The sequence below is a fragment of the Littorina saxatilis genome, linkage group LG2, assembly GCF_037325665.1.
Source record: "Littorina saxatilis isolate snail1 linkage group LG2, US_GU_Lsax_2.0, whole genome shotgun sequence".
NCBI lineage: Eukaryota > Metazoa > Mollusca > Gastropoda > Littorinimorpha > Littorinidae > Littorina > Littorina saxatilis.
This window is the reverse complement of record NC_090246.1, coordinates 25,973,072-25,991,697: the sequence shown is the minus strand read 5'-3', so window position 1 is coordinate 25,991,697 and position 18,626 is coordinate 25,973,072. Positions and strand designations below refer to the sequence as shown.

At 40.3% G+C, this 18,626-nt stretch overlaps 1 protein-coding gene across 1 annotated transcript in view; it reads right to left on the bottom strand.

Moving 5' to 3' along the window:
* Positions 1–307: 307 nt before the first annotated feature.
* Positions 308–18,626, bottom strand: part of LOC138957236 (protocadherin alpha-11-like) — a 34,688-nt gene continuing 16,369 nt past the window's right edge. The window contains exons 5-12 of the mRNA XM_070328387.1: positions 16,074–16,208; positions 14,322–14,714; positions 13,566–13,727; positions 6,548–6,641; positions 5,885–5,988; positions 4,846–5,103; positions 4,088–4,297; positions 308–3,784 (exon numbers count right to left, since the gene is read on the bottom strand). Of these exons, the coding sequence (XP_070184488.1) occupies positions 3,539–3,784; positions 4,088–4,297; positions 4,846–5,103; positions 5,885–5,988; positions 6,548–6,641; positions 13,566–13,727; positions 14,322–14,714; positions 16,074–16,208 (1,602 nt within the window). The 3' untranslated portion in view covers positions 308–3,538. The remainder of the gene's footprint in view (positions 3,785–4,087; positions 4,298–4,845; positions 5,104–5,884; positions 5,989–6,547; positions 6,642–13,565; positions 13,728–14,321; positions 14,715–16,073; positions 16,209–18,626) is intronic.

Genomic DNA, 18,626 nt, shown 5'->3' with positions numbered 1-18,626 from the left:
TTTTTAGCTTGAGTTCGTGGCCCTACTCTTCTCTACAACTGTGTTATGATTAACTTGAATAAAATCTTGTTTAAAACAAACCAAGCAAGAAAAAACAACTACAGGGAGAAATAAGCAGTCAAAAATTTGACCAGCCACACGTACACTCACACACACACATACACACACACACTCACACACAAACTCACACACACACACACAGACACACTCACACACACAGACACACATACACACACACACACACACAAACACACACACACACACACACACATACAAACACACATTATATACAACCATTATTTCATTTTTATTAACTATAGCGTGTATGAATCTTCGGTTACAACTCAAAAGATAACTTAATGTGAGGAAGTACGATGATTCACATTAGCAAAAAAACCAAACAACCCAAAAACAAACACACACTCACACACACACACAAAAACAGCCCTATCGCTGTTTATATTTTTACACCAATCTGCATGCAAGCACACACATATCATTTGATATTTTTAGTTAGCCCATTGTGTCTAAGCTATTCATATACATTTTTTGGGCGGGGATGTAGCTCAGTCGGTAGCGCGCTGGATTTGTATCCAGTTGGCCGCTGTCAGCGTGAGTTCGTCCCCACGTTCGGCGAGAGATTTATTTCTCCGAGTCAACTTTGTGTGCAGACTCTCCTCGGTGTCCGAACACCCCCGTGTGTACACGCAAGCACAAGACCAAGTGCGCACGAAAAAGATCCTGTAATCCATGTCAGAGTTCGGTGGGTTATAGAAACACGAAAATACCCAGCATGCTTCCTCCGAAAGCGGCGTATGGCTGCCTAAATGGCGGGGTAAAAACGGTCATAGACGTAAAAGCCATGGGAGTTTCAGCCCATGAACGAACAAACAAACATATACATTTTTTTGTTTAAACAGATATCATTTGAAAAACTTATCTCATCAGGTATTGTGAAGAATTTTTTGATCTTTATATAACAAAGGCCAGGTAACTCTGCACGCACGATCGGGAATTGGCGGTTCTGGTGAGGTTATGTCCCCTCTTTCTTTCGGCTGGTAACTGGCGCCACTTCGCGGCAAGATCACACGAAAAAGGAAAAAAACCCTTGCATTGGTCCCAAATAGCATATCGGTTTGGTAACAGTTCGTGTATAAGTCGTGCATTTTATACGGTAAACAGACAATGGTCGGTTCTGGTGAGGTTATGCCCCTTCTTTCTTTCGGCTGGTAACTGGCGCCACCTCGCGGCAAGATCACAGGAGTTGTCTCGCGTTATCACCACAGAAGCGCTCATTGTAATATCCCTTATACCATTCAGTGGTGAAGATACTTTCACTTCGGAATACAGAAATGCAAGACTGAGAGATGAAGCAGATTTTGTGTCGTAATCTGTGATGGACATCTGCTTTTACAGGCAACCGATTGAAAACTACATGCGTTGCACTTGCATTAATACATGATCATATGCAGGGCTCCCCACGGACGCCCCTCAGTCCTAGTGCGTCCCGGGACCCCCACTTCCAATTTTTAGAGGGTCCATGGACCCCTACAGCAGAATGTTAAAGGGTCCTAAGGGTCCAAAAGCCGAAAAGTCCCAGTGTACTTATAAAACATTGTGGTCACGTTTTGTGTACTATGAAGTGTCTTCTTCCTTGGAATATTTTAGGTGGACATGACCATCCAGGACCCGCTCTTTTAAAGTCTAGTGCGTCCCGGGACCCCCTCCATACATTTCTAGTACGTGTTTTTGGCTTCTAGTGCGTATCGGACGCAGGGACGCGCTCTGTGGGGAGCCCTGATATTTATAGCCACTTACAGTGTTTTAGCCCTCCCGGTGCAGAGACCACGCACGGGTCAGAAGCTATGAATAACAAGAAGTTAGACAAAAACATTTGGACATGTTTATGGGCTAGGCAGTATACAACTACTCTTCCGTGCATGTACGAAAGCATGGAGTATGTCTGCAGTATACTCGCAGCAATGGTAATCTGCATTAAATAATCTCTACACCGAGTCGAGCACATAGTTATTGTATATCATGTTGCAACAACGCTCTACGCCATTACATTATACAGCAAAGCAGTATCGTGTCTGAAGAAGACAATCTTTTTCAAGAGAGAAAAGCGAAGTATCGTCGTTGTTCCTGTAAAATAACAACACCCTCCCATGATTGTGTCTATAAACGTACGCGTCTAATCGATCGTATCTGATTGATAATCAAGAGTCAAATACGACGGCTGGCATGCCCATTTATGAAATGCTTGTTACATGTATATTACATCATAGGGGGAGCTGCACAAGTGGCGACTCGGGTAGCGTATTGTATTGTACTAAAAAGCCCATTTACTTTACTTTATTTGGTGTTTAACGTCGTTTTCAACCACGAAGGTTATATCGCGACGAAAAAAGCCCATTAATCGCACCATAAGCAAGACATCGGAACCCTTATTTGTCTACAAAGATACTGGGGCAACACATAAACAATATAATTAAAAAAAATCTTTGTTGGTGTCGACACTGGTCGTAGGTTTGTATTGAACTCAATTATCATCCGTTCATTTATGTTTGCATAAAACGCACATATACGTATTTCAAGTATTAACTAATTGATGCGGATAATTGTGTTGTCTTAAATCACAAGGTGCAATCAAACTTTACACATTCGTCTATATGTACTAAAAGACATGTCATCTGTAGCTGTGTGAGGAAGGAGCAATAAATAGGTGTTTCTTTCACCTCAGTGTTCTTGGACATGCCAGATGCACAGACACAGAGATAATGATACTTGCTGGTCATATAATACAGTTTGATTTTTTTATGAAGAGTAAATATACCTACATTTCAAAGAGGCAAGAGGAAAGTTTACAACATGAATCAATAAAGAACGGGGAACAGCTTTCAACATTACAAGTGTGTTGTAAGACACACATAAACTTTCATCTGGACTTAGCCAATCGAGAGTAAATTCACATCACGGCTCCTTTCCAAACCATCAGCTACATTTACAACTACTGATTTGTTTCAGGTGGCAGAGTTTGTTCCATGTTGGACGCTGCTTGATGATATTTATGCTATTCTTTGTGGACAGTTTCCGTGCTCCATACTACTGAGGTCGCTTCTCCGGAATTAGTCGATCCCAAATCACGAAGAAACAACGCCACCATCAATGTCGATGAAGTCTAATGGGCGTGTCATGTCTTATTTTACACAATCTTTTGAGAGTTTTGCTTCATCGCCTTTTTGTCTATAAAACTATGAACAGCGCGTACTCCAAGAAAATCCGTGAAGGTTAGATCACGAAAAAGCAACTCCACCGTCAGTGTGCATTGGATCAAATGGGCGAGATTTGTTTCATTCAGCATATTTTTATTTTATTTTTGATCACAGCTCTACATCAATGTGAAAAAACCCTAAACTAAAATGGGCCCACTTCCTATAGATCACGAATATCAGCCCTTCTTGGATGCTTTTAAAAACAGTCCTCTCAGATCACAAAATATGTCTATCTCAAATCGCAAAAATCAGCCCATCTCGTATCACGAAGAAACAATGTCATCATCGATGTAGATAGGATCCAGAGGTTGTGCCTGGCCAGCAGACGGCAGCAGAGGGACCTTGGTCTTGCCGGGGGCTATGAAGAACTCACGACCGACGTTGTTGTCAAAAGATCGAGTTCCGTCAAACAGATCAGGGTTATGTATAGCCCCGCCTGTCGCTGGTTGAAGTGGGGGAAGCTTGTTACCTCGCTGATTGGGTTGTGGAAGGCTGCTGAGGAGATCCTCCTGGGAAGATCATCATCATCATCATCATCATCATCATCATCATCATCATCATCATCATCATCATCATCATCATCAGTAGCAGCAGCAGCAGCAGCAGCACATGTACGCACGCACGAACATGCAAACGCACCGACTGACCGACCAACCTACTTACCAGCCAACCAAGCCCATTACTTACTATCTGGAGTTACGATATACTAGTGGAGTTTACAAAACGCTTCCATCATCAGCACCATTGCAAACTGCCACAACCATTACCACCATCACCAACCTTCTCACCATAATAACACCACCATAACCTACCTGCTTCTTGCTGCGAAGGTCAGGACTGGGTTCCCTAGAGGTGGAGGGCAGTTCTTCATCGTTGACGAAAGACTTCGTTGAGCGTGTTGAAGGGTTGGCAGACCCCACTCTGGACGGGCGGTGCTTCCTCAGCATCAGACAGGTGATGAACAGGGCGATCACCAAGACGACCACAACAACCCCCAGCACCGACATTCCGATCACCGCAACCTGTCGATGTGCATGCTTCCGTAATGAGTTGTTTGTTGCATTTGTTCACATTTAATCATCAAGGTTACGTTATAAAGTGCATTCACTCGCTGTTGTCACTCTTGCTGTTATTGAGAGCCAAAGCTGAAAGCTGCAGCCTTCAAGAACAGGAGAGGGGAGCGAGCACAGGCATCAATACCCATATTTGCAGTGCTGTACTGAACAGCACCAATTCAAAGTACATTATTCGTTTTTGTTACATTATTCGTTGTATCAACGGTCACCGAAAAAAAGATTTGGTACGTGTGTACCACATTCATTTTGTCATTGACCCCCACTCCTCCTCTCCACACCAGATTGTATTAGAATAACTAACACTGGTATTGCAACTATCAAACACACAGCAAGGTAATTTCCATTGTTAAACAAAATCAGGCGTGTTTATGAGGGATACGCATGCCTATTATCAATATGTCATTCGGCTTTTTATTTTTACAGTCTATATCATGACAACAGGAAATGATTCACTTGAATAACATCTTAACCAAGCGAACAGTCGATTTACTCACCGCCTTTGAATCACCATCGCTGTCACCATCTTTATCAGAATCTGAATGGCCGTTGTTTCCCTTAGCTCCTCCCCCACCACCAGAATTGACTCCACCTCCAACGTTAGCCCCGCCCCCTCCGTTGGCTCCGCCCCCATTTCCTTTCCTTGTGGACATAGGGGCGGATTCTGTGGTGGCCCAAGGATCGTGTGTGGGGGAATAGACATCCACCTGCAAGGTGGCCCTCGCCTTGAACATGTTGTCTGCCATCTCCTGAGCCTGTGTGAAAATAGTTAACAACCTTGGTGAATAATGCTTTGATCTGTTTAGATCTGCAGAAAAGCCTGCTGTTACTGGGCCTGTGGACAGTCAGCTTGGTGGTGAGGACATGCTTGCTTTAACAGGTGAAGGTGTACTATCTGAGGAGCTATTTTGGGAAAGTTTTCTGACACATTGGACCTTTGAAACTTCAGGGGACATTGTAATTTGGACACACCTGCAGTTATTAACTTGAACGGGGTCAATAAATTAATTTTAGTCGGCGAACACTTGTTTTGGCCATTCTCCTGTCCGTATCTCCATTCGCCGGCACATTTTAATCAGTGCTGGTGGGTAGGTATTCCTCTTCGCCGTTGCCTACACATATGGATATTGTTGGTTTCAGAAATTCTGATATGTAATCTAATGAGCGCACATTCATTCTATACCGTAACGTAAATAAGCGTAAATAAACACACTGTTCAACACGCTGTCTCGAAAGACTACCCAACACAGAATAATAATGTGCTGAATCAATAAGAATGACATCAACGTAACATGAGAACTAATTTTGCAATGAAGAAAGAGAAGAAAGAGGAAGACAAAACGATTCAGAAGGGGGGGGGGGGGGGGAGGGGGGAGTTGGGGTGAGAAGAGGAGAAAGTGAAAGATCAACATGAAAATCACAACGACTATGACGACAACGAGGAAAATGATGATGACGACGACGACGCATATCAACGAAGAAGAGAATGGACAAAGTGACAAAGATGACGATCAGAAGTGCAATCCAAACACTTACCTCAACATAGAAAGAGTAGACTCCAGTGTCTGTGAAGGGTGTGACGACCTTCAGAACACCTGAAGTTTTGTTCAGCTCAAAGTGGGACGCCACCCCAGGTATGTCTGTTGGGGGAAACGTTTCAGAAAAATGTATATTCACTTGGAGACCAGGTAAACTTCTTTTTTCTGAAGATACCCTTCTCGAGAACTTTCTTCTCCATATAATTATAACCAATAGTCACGATCGTCTGCCCTCCACTCCCACTTCCCCGTCCCTGTAAAGTTGTATTTTTTCTCTGTTTTGTTTAACATCCCTAATTTTAATTGTTGTTTTGCCATACAAAAATCTGAACTTTGATCTCCCGTGGAATAAACTTAGCAAAAAGAAGGAAAAATAAAAACAGCAAATGAAAGTCAAGAAATAAGGAAACTGAAAGATGTAATGATAAAAAAATAAAACAGAAAAAGCATTTTTTGTAGGTAATCTAAGAAAGTACAAGCGGCTAAATTAACAGAAGTGAAGACGCACAAAGCGATGTCCTTGGGCAAGTAAAAGAACAGAAGAAAAGAACCATACAATCAAACCAATTAATCTAAAATCGAAAGATCGATCCTAGTATTTGTCAAGCCTCAAGCGAGTCCAAGGGAAGGAAGGCAAAATAATTCAGGGGACAATACTCACTTGCGCTGTCTACCAGCGTGTACGTGACGGGGTTGTCTATCGTGTCTCGGTCGTGAGCGTAAATGGGTGAAGGTTCAATCTGGTCCACTTTGCCCTAAGACAAATCATAGCAAATCATTCCATCCGACTGGTTGTAATGAAACAGAAATAGGGTTGTATGTGTGTGAACGAAGGGATTATGGGGGTTAAGGGGGGCTACTGAAAGAGAGCAGGGCCGGTGTAACACGAGACAATTACTCCCACGAGATTTTTACTCCGGAGTAAACATTTCGTACGAAAAAGTTACTCCCTTTACGAAAAAAGCACTCCCCCATTACACGAGAAAATTACTCCCCAAGACAGGTGAGTTCCGAGTAAACATTTCGTACAAAAATTTTACTCCCCTGACGAATAAATAACGAATAAATTACTTCACCCCAATACGAGCAATTTAACTTCCCATGCCAGGTGTACGAAATTTTTACTCCCTTGTCCCCTGTTAGTATTGGTGGTGGAAGGGGTGGAAGGAGGGTAGCGCGACATTCGAGTGCGCGAGATCACTTATTGGCATTATCCCTTCGCCCGCATCCCATTTTTGCGTACGAGATTTTTACTGGAAGTAAAAAATGGAGAGTACAAATTTCGTGGAGGGAGTAATTTTCTCGTGCCTTGGGGAGTTCTTTTCTCGTACGAAAAGTGTACTCGGAGTAAGAATTTCGTACGAAATATTTACTCCGGAGTAAATTTTTCGTGGAGTAAAAATTTCGTGTTACACCGGACTAGGCTAAGAGGAGGGGAGGGGGGGGGGTTTGCAGTATATGTCTGGTTTGAATATGAATTACGATATAACAAATGTTATTTGGATAGGTAGTAAAAAGAATTCGCATGTTAGATCTTTACAAGATCAAAATTTTTGCTGGAACCCTGGTGTTTTTAAGGTTTTGGGTATACATTTTTCGGTTGAGTTACAATGTATTGTTCACATTAATTATCAGGATAAATTAAAAGATATTAAAAAGATTTTATATGTATGGGAAAAGAGACATCTTACCCCACTAAGTAAAATAATAGTTATTAAAACCCTTGTATTGTCAAAGATTACACATTTGTTTATGTGTCTGCCCGATCCTGATAATAAATTATTGAAAGAATTGGATAAGTTGTTATTTGATTTTTTATGGAGTGGTAAAAGAGCAAAAATTAAAACAAGTCGCGTAAGGCGAAAATACAACATTTAGTCAAGTAGCTGTCGAACTCACAGAATGAAACTGAACGCAATGCAACGCAGCAAGACCGTATACTCGTAGCATCGTCAGTCCACCGCTCATGGCAAAGGCAGTGAAATTGACAAGAAGAGCGGGGCAGAACGTTGCGCTGAGAAGGATAGCACGCTTTTCTGTACCTCTCTTCGTTTTAACTTTCTGAGCGTGTTTTCAATCCAAACATATCATATCTATATGTTTTTGGAATCAGAAACCGACAAGGAATAAGATGAAAGTGTTTTTAAATTGATTTCGAAAATTTAATTTTGATCATAATTTTTATATTTTTAATTTTCAGAGCTTGTTTTTAATCCAAATATAACATATTTATATGTTTTTGGAATCAGAAAATGATGGAGAATAAGATGAACGTAAATTTGAATCGTTTTATAAAAAAAATATTGTTTTTACAATTTAGCAGATTTTTAATGACCAAAGTCATTAATTAATTTTTAAGCCACCAAGCTGAAATGTAATACCGAAGTCCGGGCTTCGTCGGAGATTACTTGACCAAAATTGCAACCAATTTGGTTGAAAAATGAGAGCGTGACAGTGCCGCCTCAACTTTCACGAAAAGCCGGATATGACGTCATCAAAGACATTTATCAAAAAAATGAAAGAAACGTGTGAGGATATCATACCCAGGAACTCTCATGTCAAATTTCAAAAAGATCGGTCCAGTAGTTTAGTCTGAATCGCTCTACATACACACACACAGACAGACAGACAGACAGACAGACACACATACACCACGACCCTCGTCTCGATTACCCCCTCTATGTTAAAACATTAAGTCAAAACTTGACTAAATGTAAAAAGACAGTAGTGTGTAAACCCCTTGAAGAAGGGGGGTTAAATATGGTGAATACATAAATTTTTTTTCAACATTAAAGATTGATTGGATGCGAAAAGTTGTTTGTGGTGATTCATGTTTGAAGAGATTTGTTATGGATATGTATCCAGAACTAAATATTGTGAATCTGGTTGGTAGAAATTGTATAAAAATGTTGAAAAATACGGTGAAAAACAAGTTTTGGCAAGATGTGTTAAAGCATTATGAAAAGTTATATGCAAAATGTTTACCTGTTAATATTGATGAATTTTTGTACGAATGTCTTTTTTTACATTAAGTCAAGTTTTGACTAAATGTTTTAACATAGAGGGGGGAATCGAGACGAGGGTCGTGTTGTATGTGTGTGTGTGTGTGTGTGTGTGTGTGTGTGTGTGTGTGTGTGTGTGTGTAGAGCGATTCAGACTAAACTACTGGGCCGATCTTTATGAAATTTGACATGAGAGTTCCTGAGTATGATATCCCCGGACGTTTTTTTCTTTTTTTCGATAAATACCTTTGATGACGTCATATCCGGCTTTTTGTAAAAGTTGAGGCGGCACTGTCACACCCTCATTTTTCAATTAAATTGATTGAAATTTTGGCAAAGCAATCTTCGACGAAGGCCGGGGTTTGGTATTGCATTTCAGCTTGGTGGCTTAAAAACTAATGAGTGAGTTTGGTCATTAAAAATCGGAAACTTGTAATTAAAATTATTTTTTTATTAAACGATCCAAAAACAATTTCATCTTATTCTGCGTCATTTTCTGATTCCAAAAACATATACATATGTTATATTTGGATTAAAAACAATTTCTGAAAATTAAACATATAAAAATTATGATCAAAATTAAATTTCCGAAATCGTTTTTAAAACTATTTCATCTTATTCCTTGTCGGTTCCTGATTCCAAAAACATATAGATATGATATGTTTGGATTAAAAACACGCTCAGAAAGTTAAAACGAAGAGAGGTACAGTAAAGCGTGCTATGAAGCACAGCGCAATCGCTACCGCGCCAAACAGGCTCGTCACTTTCACTGCCTTTTGCACTAGCGGCGGACTACGTTCAGTTTCATTCTGTGAGTTCCACAGCTTGACTAAATGTAGTAATTTCGCCTTACGCGACTTGTTATAATGATAACATAGTGAGAGGTAAAAGAAGCATTTATTATAAGAGTTGGCATGAAGAAGGAATTGTATATGTGAAACATTTAGTAAATTTGGAGGGTATATATTTGAATTATCAAGAGTTTTCTTAATTATTTTCTAATGTTAAAAGTTATATTTTGTTGTATTGTGGAATTGTATCCGCTGTGAAAAGCTATCAGAAGAAATTGAATTTTAAGACATTGAATTGTCAGCATGAATCAGTGGATAGTAGAGTGTGGTCAGTGATAAAAAAAGGAAACCATGTTGTGAAGAAGGTGTTTGTGCAGTCTAACGTTATTCCATCCGCGGTTTCAAAATGGAATAGCACCAGTGAAAGTAATATGAATTGGAAATTAATTTGTTTGAAACCCTTTCAAAGTACTGTTGATGTAAGTTTAAGGTGGTTTCAGCTGCGACTCTTACACCGGATTCTACCTTGTAATAAATATTTATATTTGTGTAAAATAAAAAAATCACCGCTTTGCACATTTTGCGGGTATCATAAAGAGACAATTTTTCACTTATTTTGGGAATGTATGATTGTTAAAACCTTCTGGATTAAATTGAATAATGTATTGCACACAGATTGTTTACATTGTGAACATTTGACGTTTTCAAAAGGATTGATAATATTTGGAAATGATGATAATGTGAACACTGATAATGTTTTAGATTTGATTATTTTTTTAGGAAAATATTATATTCATAAATGTAAACTTCAGGGCTCAGTTCCGCTTTTGAGTGTTTTTTTGAAAATATTAAAACAAAGATATTACATTGAAAAGAAATTGAATTTTATCAGGAATAGAAATGTTGAATTTTTGTCAGAGTGGTTACCCTATGCGAATATATGTTAGGTTATTGACCAAGGCAAATTGTCCATTTTTCCACAGTTTAAAATTGTAGGTTTTTATAAGATTTTAGGCAAGAGTGTGTGTGTATGTCTTATGTCTGTCTGCTTCACTTATCCTCTTACCTGTCTGTCACCCTGTCCAATCTTATGAGTGTAGGGGTGTCTTGTATTTTACTTTTGACTATTGTAGGGTGGAAGTTCAAAAAGAATCTATTATTTGTATTTTTACTTAAGAGTATACATTATAAATGATTCGACCACCATCATTACCCCCACCCCCACTCTCTCTCTCTCTCTCTCTCTCTTTTTATCAGTATTGTAATCTGCATGTTATGTTATGCTCTGGCCTTACTTGTTGGTTATGTCCTAATGTTGTATAATTATATATATATGTCTTGTATACTTGCCATTTACATATTTATTATACATGTTGAAGGATGAATGATGATACATTGTAGACGGATGCATGTTATTGATTAAAAGCCCCACAATGATGTGCTTGGCAAATTAAAAAAAAAAAAAAATTAAAAAAAACATTCTCCACAGCATATCTAATTTTTTTTGTATACAGATTATAAACCATTTTTTTCAATACTGTATACCCTCAAAGAAGCTTTTCTTAGGTCTTTGTGGTAGAAACTACGAATGCACACAGTTATACATCTATCAAGGACTTATTTGCTTACAGCTTATGTCACAACCTTAGAGATACCGTCATTGTCTTGATCCGACCATGAACCACTAGTCTGTCCAAGCTTTCTTTTTAAATTTTTTTATTAATTTTTTTTTTAAAGTATAAGATCATCTTTTCGCTTGGACACAACAATAACAACAAGTCGCGTAAGGCGAAATTACTACATTTAGTCAAGTAGCTGTCGAACTCACAGAATGAAACTGAACGCAATGCCATTTTTCAGCAAGACCGTATACTCGTAGCATCGTCAGTCCACCGCTCATGGCAAAGGCAATGAAATTGACAAGAAGAGCGGGGTAGTAGTTGGGCTAAGAAGAATAACACGCGTTTCTGTACCTCTCTTTGTTTTAACTTTCTGAGCGTGTTTTTAATCCAAACATATCATATCTATATGTTTTTGGAATCAGGAACCGACAAGGAATAAGATGAAAGTGTTTTTAAATTGATTTCGACAATTTAATGTTGATAATAATTTGTATATTTTTAATTTTCAGAGCTTGTTTTTCATCCAAATATAACATATGTATATGTTTTTGGAATCAGAAAATGACGAAGTATAAGATGAAATTGTTTTTGGATCGTTTAATAAATAAATAATTTTAATTACAAGTTTCCGATTTTTAATGACCAAACTCACTCATTAGTTTTTAAGCCACCAAGCTGAAATGCAATACCAAACCCCGGGCTTCGTCGAAGATTGCTTTGCCAAATTTTCAATCAATTTGATTGAAAAATGAGGGTGTGACAGTGCCGCCTCAACTTTTACAAAAAGCCGGATATGACGTCATCGAAGGTATTTATCGCAAAAAAGAAACAAGTCGCGTAAGGCGAAAATACAACATTTAGTCAAGTAGCTGTCGAACTCACAGAATGAAACTGAACGCAATGCAACGCAGCAAGACCGTATACTCGTAGTCCACCGCTCACGGCATAGGCAGTGAAATTGACAAGAAGAGCGGGGTAGTAGTTGCGCTGGGAAGGATAGCACGCTTTTCTGTACCTCTCTTCGTTTTAACTTTCTGAGCGTGTTTTTAATCCAAACATATCATATCTATATGTTTTTGGAATCAGGAACCGACAAGGAATAAGATGAAAGTGTTTTTAAATTGATTTCGAAAATTTAATTTTGATAATAAGTTTTATATATTTAATTTTCAGAGCTTGTTTTTAATCCAAATATAACATATTTATATGTTTTTGGAATCAGAAAATGATGGAAAATAAGATGAACGTAAATTTGGATCGTTTTATAAAAATTTTTTTTTTTACAATTTTCAGATTTTTAATGACCAAAGTCATTAATTAATTTTTAAGCCACCACGCTGAAATGCAATACCGAAGTCCGGGCTTCGTCGAACATTACCCGACCAAAATTTCAACCAGTTTGGTTGAAAAATGAGGGCGTGACAGTGCCGCCTCAACTTTCACGAAAAGCCGGATATGACGTCATCAAAGACATTTATCAAAAAAATGAAAAAAACGTCTGAGGATATCATACCCAGGAACTCTCATGTCAAATTTCATAAAGATCGGTCCAGTAGTTTAGTCTGAATCGCTCTACACACACACACACACACACACACGCACATACACCACGACCCTCGTCTCGATTCCCCCCTCTACGTTAAAACATTTAGTCAAGTTTTGACTAAATGTAAAAAACGTCTGGAGATATCATACCCAGGAACTCTCATGTTATAATGTTTCATGAAGATCGGTCCAGTAGTTTTCTCTGAATCGCTGTACACACACACTCAGACAGACAGACAGACAGACACACACACACACACACACATACACCACGACCCTCGTCTCGATTCCCCCCTCTATGTTAAATCATTTAGTCAAAACTTGACTAAATGTAAAAACCAACAGGTTGGCTGCTTTCTGTGCAGACTGGGATTTGTCTACTGATTTGATTGTACAGATTGACATGCTTGTCAATGCCAACATTAATTCAGCATCACGTGCCCCCTCTGCACAGGAAGCAGCCAGGCCGTTGACCTGTGATAATTATGTGGCCAGGGTTGATGTGCACGAGGAAGTTACCAACCGGGTGCGAGCCAGCTTTGGGGGCGGATTGGCTGAAATCACGAACAAACCTCATTTTAACCAATCCGACCCTGTGGTTGGCTCCTACTCGATTAGTAATTTCCTCTTGCACACCAGCCCAGGTTCCGATGTAAAATCATGGACAGATTTGTAGCGGTACACGTGATCGTTTACTCGAGAAGGGATGCGCATCATACCGTGGTGTTGACCAGGACTTTGGCCTTGTACGTGATGTAGCACGGGGGGTACTTGAGGGGCTGGGGCACACAGTCACTGGCCACGTAGAACTCCGGACTCAGGTCATCGGCGTCCTTCACGTTGATCCTCACCGTCGTCCAGTTGGTGTTGAATGAATAATCCTGCCAACATAGTCGCACATGTAATGAATATGAATTGCGATGAGTGGGTTCATCTTTAGTCTTCTTTAGCCATAAACAAGGCGATACCGGTCAATAGGGCGCAGGGGTAAAAGTTGAGGGAAAAGGTTGCGTCTTATAGTCCCGAAAGTAAGACACAGATCTAGGATGATCTTCGGATTCATCTCAGGTTACAATATAGAGCATTCACAGTGTCAAAAGAATTTTTGAAGCCACAGATCTGTATTTTGTTATATTTGTTTTTAGCAGTACGCGCTTTGAAAATTGTCAGAATAGAAGTATTATCCATTTTTGTCAATGGCAGTACTGATCTCATCTTTCGTCTGATTACGTAGATGATTTGGAAGAACTCATCTGTATTCGTTTCAGACTGATGTTATTCATGGATCCGACTGCAACTAATGTGACACGATTTTTCTCTCTCACACTAACCATACCCGCAAGTACGCAGGAAACACTCATAAGCATAAATAGCGTGAAGCGAAGGAGTTTGTGTGACACACAGAATGCACTTTGCATGCGCCAAAATTACACAGTGGTAAGGTTATTGTTGGCAAGTGGCTCATATGTACTCACCGTAACAGTGACGTTGAGCCACATGGAGGTACGGTTGTTGTGGGCCAGTGTCTCATATGTACTCACCGTAACAGTGACGTTGAACCACATAGAGGTACGGTTGTTGTGGGCCAGTGTCTCATATGTACTCACCGTTACAGTGACGTTGAGCCACATGGAAGTACGGTTGTTGAGGGCCAGTGTCTCATATGTACTCACCGTAACAGTGACGTTGAGCCACATAGAGGTACGGTTGTTGTGGGCCAGTGTCTCATATGTACTCACCGTTACAGTGACGTTGAGCCACATGGAGGTACGGTTGTTGTGGGCCAATGTTTCAAAGTCTAGTTTCTTGCCCACCTCGATGCGCCCTGTCTGTGGGTTGGCCATCGTGAAATAGTCTCGGCCATCGTCCTGAAAGATTATAGTACAGCTGTGCAGTGACATCAGGGACGTACATCAGAGTATGTAGCTCGGTCGTTTCCCATGAGTTGACCATAATGCTTCAAGTGATCGAATGACCGACAAGGGACAATAGTCCTCCCCGTGTAGACAATACACCCCTTCGGAGTTTCGAGTGCGCATGCGCGGCTAGTCACATTTTTGGCGGCAGGGGGCGCTCCGTTGTACCAAACACACTCGAGATCCATTCCGCTTAAATCATGAAACTATCGTGGGACAAAAACCACAGAAATATCAAAGAGACAAGAGCTTACGAGGGAAAACTTGAACGCAATCAGCAATGTACCTCTTCTGAAGACCTCGTGTTAGGTACAATTTGCAATCCCAGCATGCAATGCGCGGACTCTCGCCTGAGACTCCGAAAGGGTGTATTCGGCTCAACCTCCAGCGGATTTTAGGAAAGGAATTCATCAGTAAATTCCACATGCCAATGGCGTATACATTTAGAGCACTTACGTCACTTTGTTTCTCAGATCGTATGCGAGTTAGTCTTATTACCTTGCCATTCAGTCCCTAATGATTGTACACATCAAACGTACTCGTGTCAAAGAAGGTAGTACAGACAGAACCGTATGTGCATGTGATAAAGGCTGTCGTTTTCATGTCTGGTCAGAAATAACATTAGGCTACCAGTAAATATATATATTTTTTTATTCAAGTGAATATGTTTTCTTGCTGATGCTCCCAATACGTGTTTAAAACTGCTTGTCAGATGGAATGGAAAAGTACACGTGTAACTTGATATGTATTTTCTTAAGAAAATCCTCCTCCAGTTTTATGTCCTTGGAGAAATTGTCACACACGTGCTTTTTTAAGGAAAAAAAAAAAATTGTATGTTTCTGGTAACATGGCTACAAAATATAGGGTAGGTAGGTAGGGATTTTTTTGTGTGTGTTTTGTTTTGTTGGTCAGGGTAGAAAATAACTATACAGTGACGCAAAGAGACTGGACTTACTATACAAAGAGAAAGACAACACATTACAAAACAAATGAGACAAAAGGAATGCGGGGTTATCCCCCTTGTGTCGTCTGCCGTCTGTTACTTTCGTTTTGACGCTTTTTTTAAATTTTTATTTTTTTACAAATGCAATAAAAAAAAGTCTAGGGTCGGCGGGAAAAAACTAGGTAGGGTTGGGTGACCAGAAACATTCAACTTTTTTTTTTTGCCTAACAGCTACATCTATTTACGCATTTAATTATCGTCTAGATATTGAACAAGTAGCAAAATCAGTTTGCACATCCATTATCGTCTGCCTAATGTTTGCATTATCACATTTCTATATCGCCACAGACACATGCTGTTTTCCGTACCCCAGGTTTGCCGTGTAAAGCATCGTAGTCAAAAGGTTCAATGGAGTATGCAAAGATCTCGCCCGTGGAAGGTCTGACGTCAAGGTCACGTGCTTTGCTGCTCAGCGTGATGATCATGAAACCCATAGCTTCTTTCTGCAAGTATGAATTAGTACACATAAGAAAGAAACTTAAACAAAAACTAAGAAAGGCAAGGAGAAAGATAGAAAGACAGAAAGAAAGAAATAAACAAGAAAGGAAGGAAGGAAGGAAGGAAGGAAGGAAGGAAGGAAGGAAGGAAGGAAGGAAGGAATGAATGAATGAATGAAAGGAAAGAAAGGAAGACAGAAAGAAAATAATAATTCTGAGCAAGTTGCGGTTGTAAATGCACGGTGAGAACATACTAAAGAAGCGTGAAGCCGGATGGATGCCTCACTCGTCGGTAACTTCGCATCCTAATAGCGCTTAAAATGAGAGTGATGCATTTTTCACCGATTAGAACTTGTTAACGATATACGATGAAGATACATAGCAACAAATCAACGGAGACATGGAATGTTCGAGCACTATAAACATGTATGGAGGTTAACAGAAGAACTAACTCACAAATACGAGTAATACACATGAGGTTACATGAGATTTGATCGAGCCCGATGGGCATTATGAACAGCACGAAAGCCTTTCGGAAAGGTTCGATGCTCTTTGGATGAATGTCTTCACGATTAACGAACTGCTAAAGTGTGCAAGAATTAAACACCATTGGTTGATTCCGTAAAGGTCGTCTGCACTGGTCGGTAAAAAAAACCGTGGACAGCCAATCGGATGGGCAGCTGCGTGGCCGCCATGTTTTCTCGCCAAGCGAGCAAGCCCAACGCTACCACGAAATATGTGATTTTTTAAAATGTCACGTAAAATCCCACTCATGCAAAAAACAAAACACAACAAACAAACAAACAAACAACAACAACATCAACAACGTGGGAGTTGCAGCCCACGGACGCAGAAGGAGAAGAAGAAAAAGGTAAAGAAAAACATCGCCAAGTAGTTGGTGAGTTTGAGAGCAACATCAAACAGCATAAGATAATTGACATACGTAGTGGGAGTTTGGCTGGACAGGACTGGTGGTGGAAACTAACCTACGTAGGCCACAGAAATACGGTTCTAAAACGGGAAGAGTAGGCTGAGAAACTGACTTTAGAAGAGATGTCAACAGCAGACGACTGCCATCTGTCTACAAGAATACTATTTCCTGTACAGAGCACACGATTAATGTGCGGATGATTGTAGAAGTCAGAAAAAGGAAATGGAGCGTTAGGTACACAAGGGGAAAGTGAAAAGAGTAAGCCTGGAGAGATAGGAGATAGTGCCCGGGGAAAAACGAGGGGGGAAACGAGATGGGAAGGAAGGAAGGAACATGGGAAGAGGGGTAGGGGGAAATAAGGAGGAAGACATGATCGTGTTTGTATTGGAAGGTTGGAGAACAAAAATTCGGTCAGGCATCTGTCACCAGTAACTTACGCAATTCGGTCAGGCATCTGTCACCAGTAACTTACGCAATTCGGTCAGGCATCTGTCACCAGTAACTTACGCAATTCGGTCAGGCATCTGTCACCAGTAACTTACGCAATTCGGTCAGGCATCTGTCACCAGTAACTTACGCAATTCGGCCAGGCATCTGTCACCAGTAACTTACGCAATTCGGTCAGGCATCTGTCACCAGTAACTTACGCAATTCGGTCAGGCATCTGTCACCAGTAACTTACGCAATTCGGTCAGGCATCTGTCACCAGTAACTTACGCAATTCGGTCAGGCATCTGTCACCAGTAACTTACGCAATTCGGTCAGGCATCTGTCACCAGTAACTTACGCAATTCGGTCAGGCATCTGTCACCAGTAACTTACGCAATTCGGCCAGGTATCTGTCACCAGTAACTTACGCAATTCGGCCAGGCATCTGTCACCAGTAACTTACGCAATTCGGTCAGGCATCTGTCACCAGTAACTTACGCGTTGAAATTTGAAATGACCGATCATTTTGGATTACAGACGGTCAAGTGGCCTATTTCATATGTGACGGATCATTCAGGCTTTTTAGCGCCGACCAATTCATTCTGATAAATGACCCATTGAATTGACGATGAAGGAGTCATACGACCTACTGCGTACTGTTCCTGACCCACATTCAGCGCCCGGCGAGTGTCACACTCACAGTCTGAGCATCATGACATTCTTTTTCTTTCAACGCACTCAAAGCTTCCATGTGAATCGCTCCCTTTGGAACGCTTTTCTGTCGTTCGTGGCCATACAAGAACATGGTTATGCTTATTATATTAACTAAGACACACATACCGTGGCTAACTCGAATATGCCATAAACGAATGCGCTAACTTTGACACAGTCAACAAAATCAACAGTGTATTTAAACATATTGTTATACTTCTAAAGCAGAGAGATGGTTCCAGTCAGATCTTGAAATTTCACCTACGCATATAAAGTTAAGCTTTATCATGCTGTGTGATACTACTATCAACATCAAAAGCCAGATTATGCGTTATTGTCTCAATTCCCTAAAT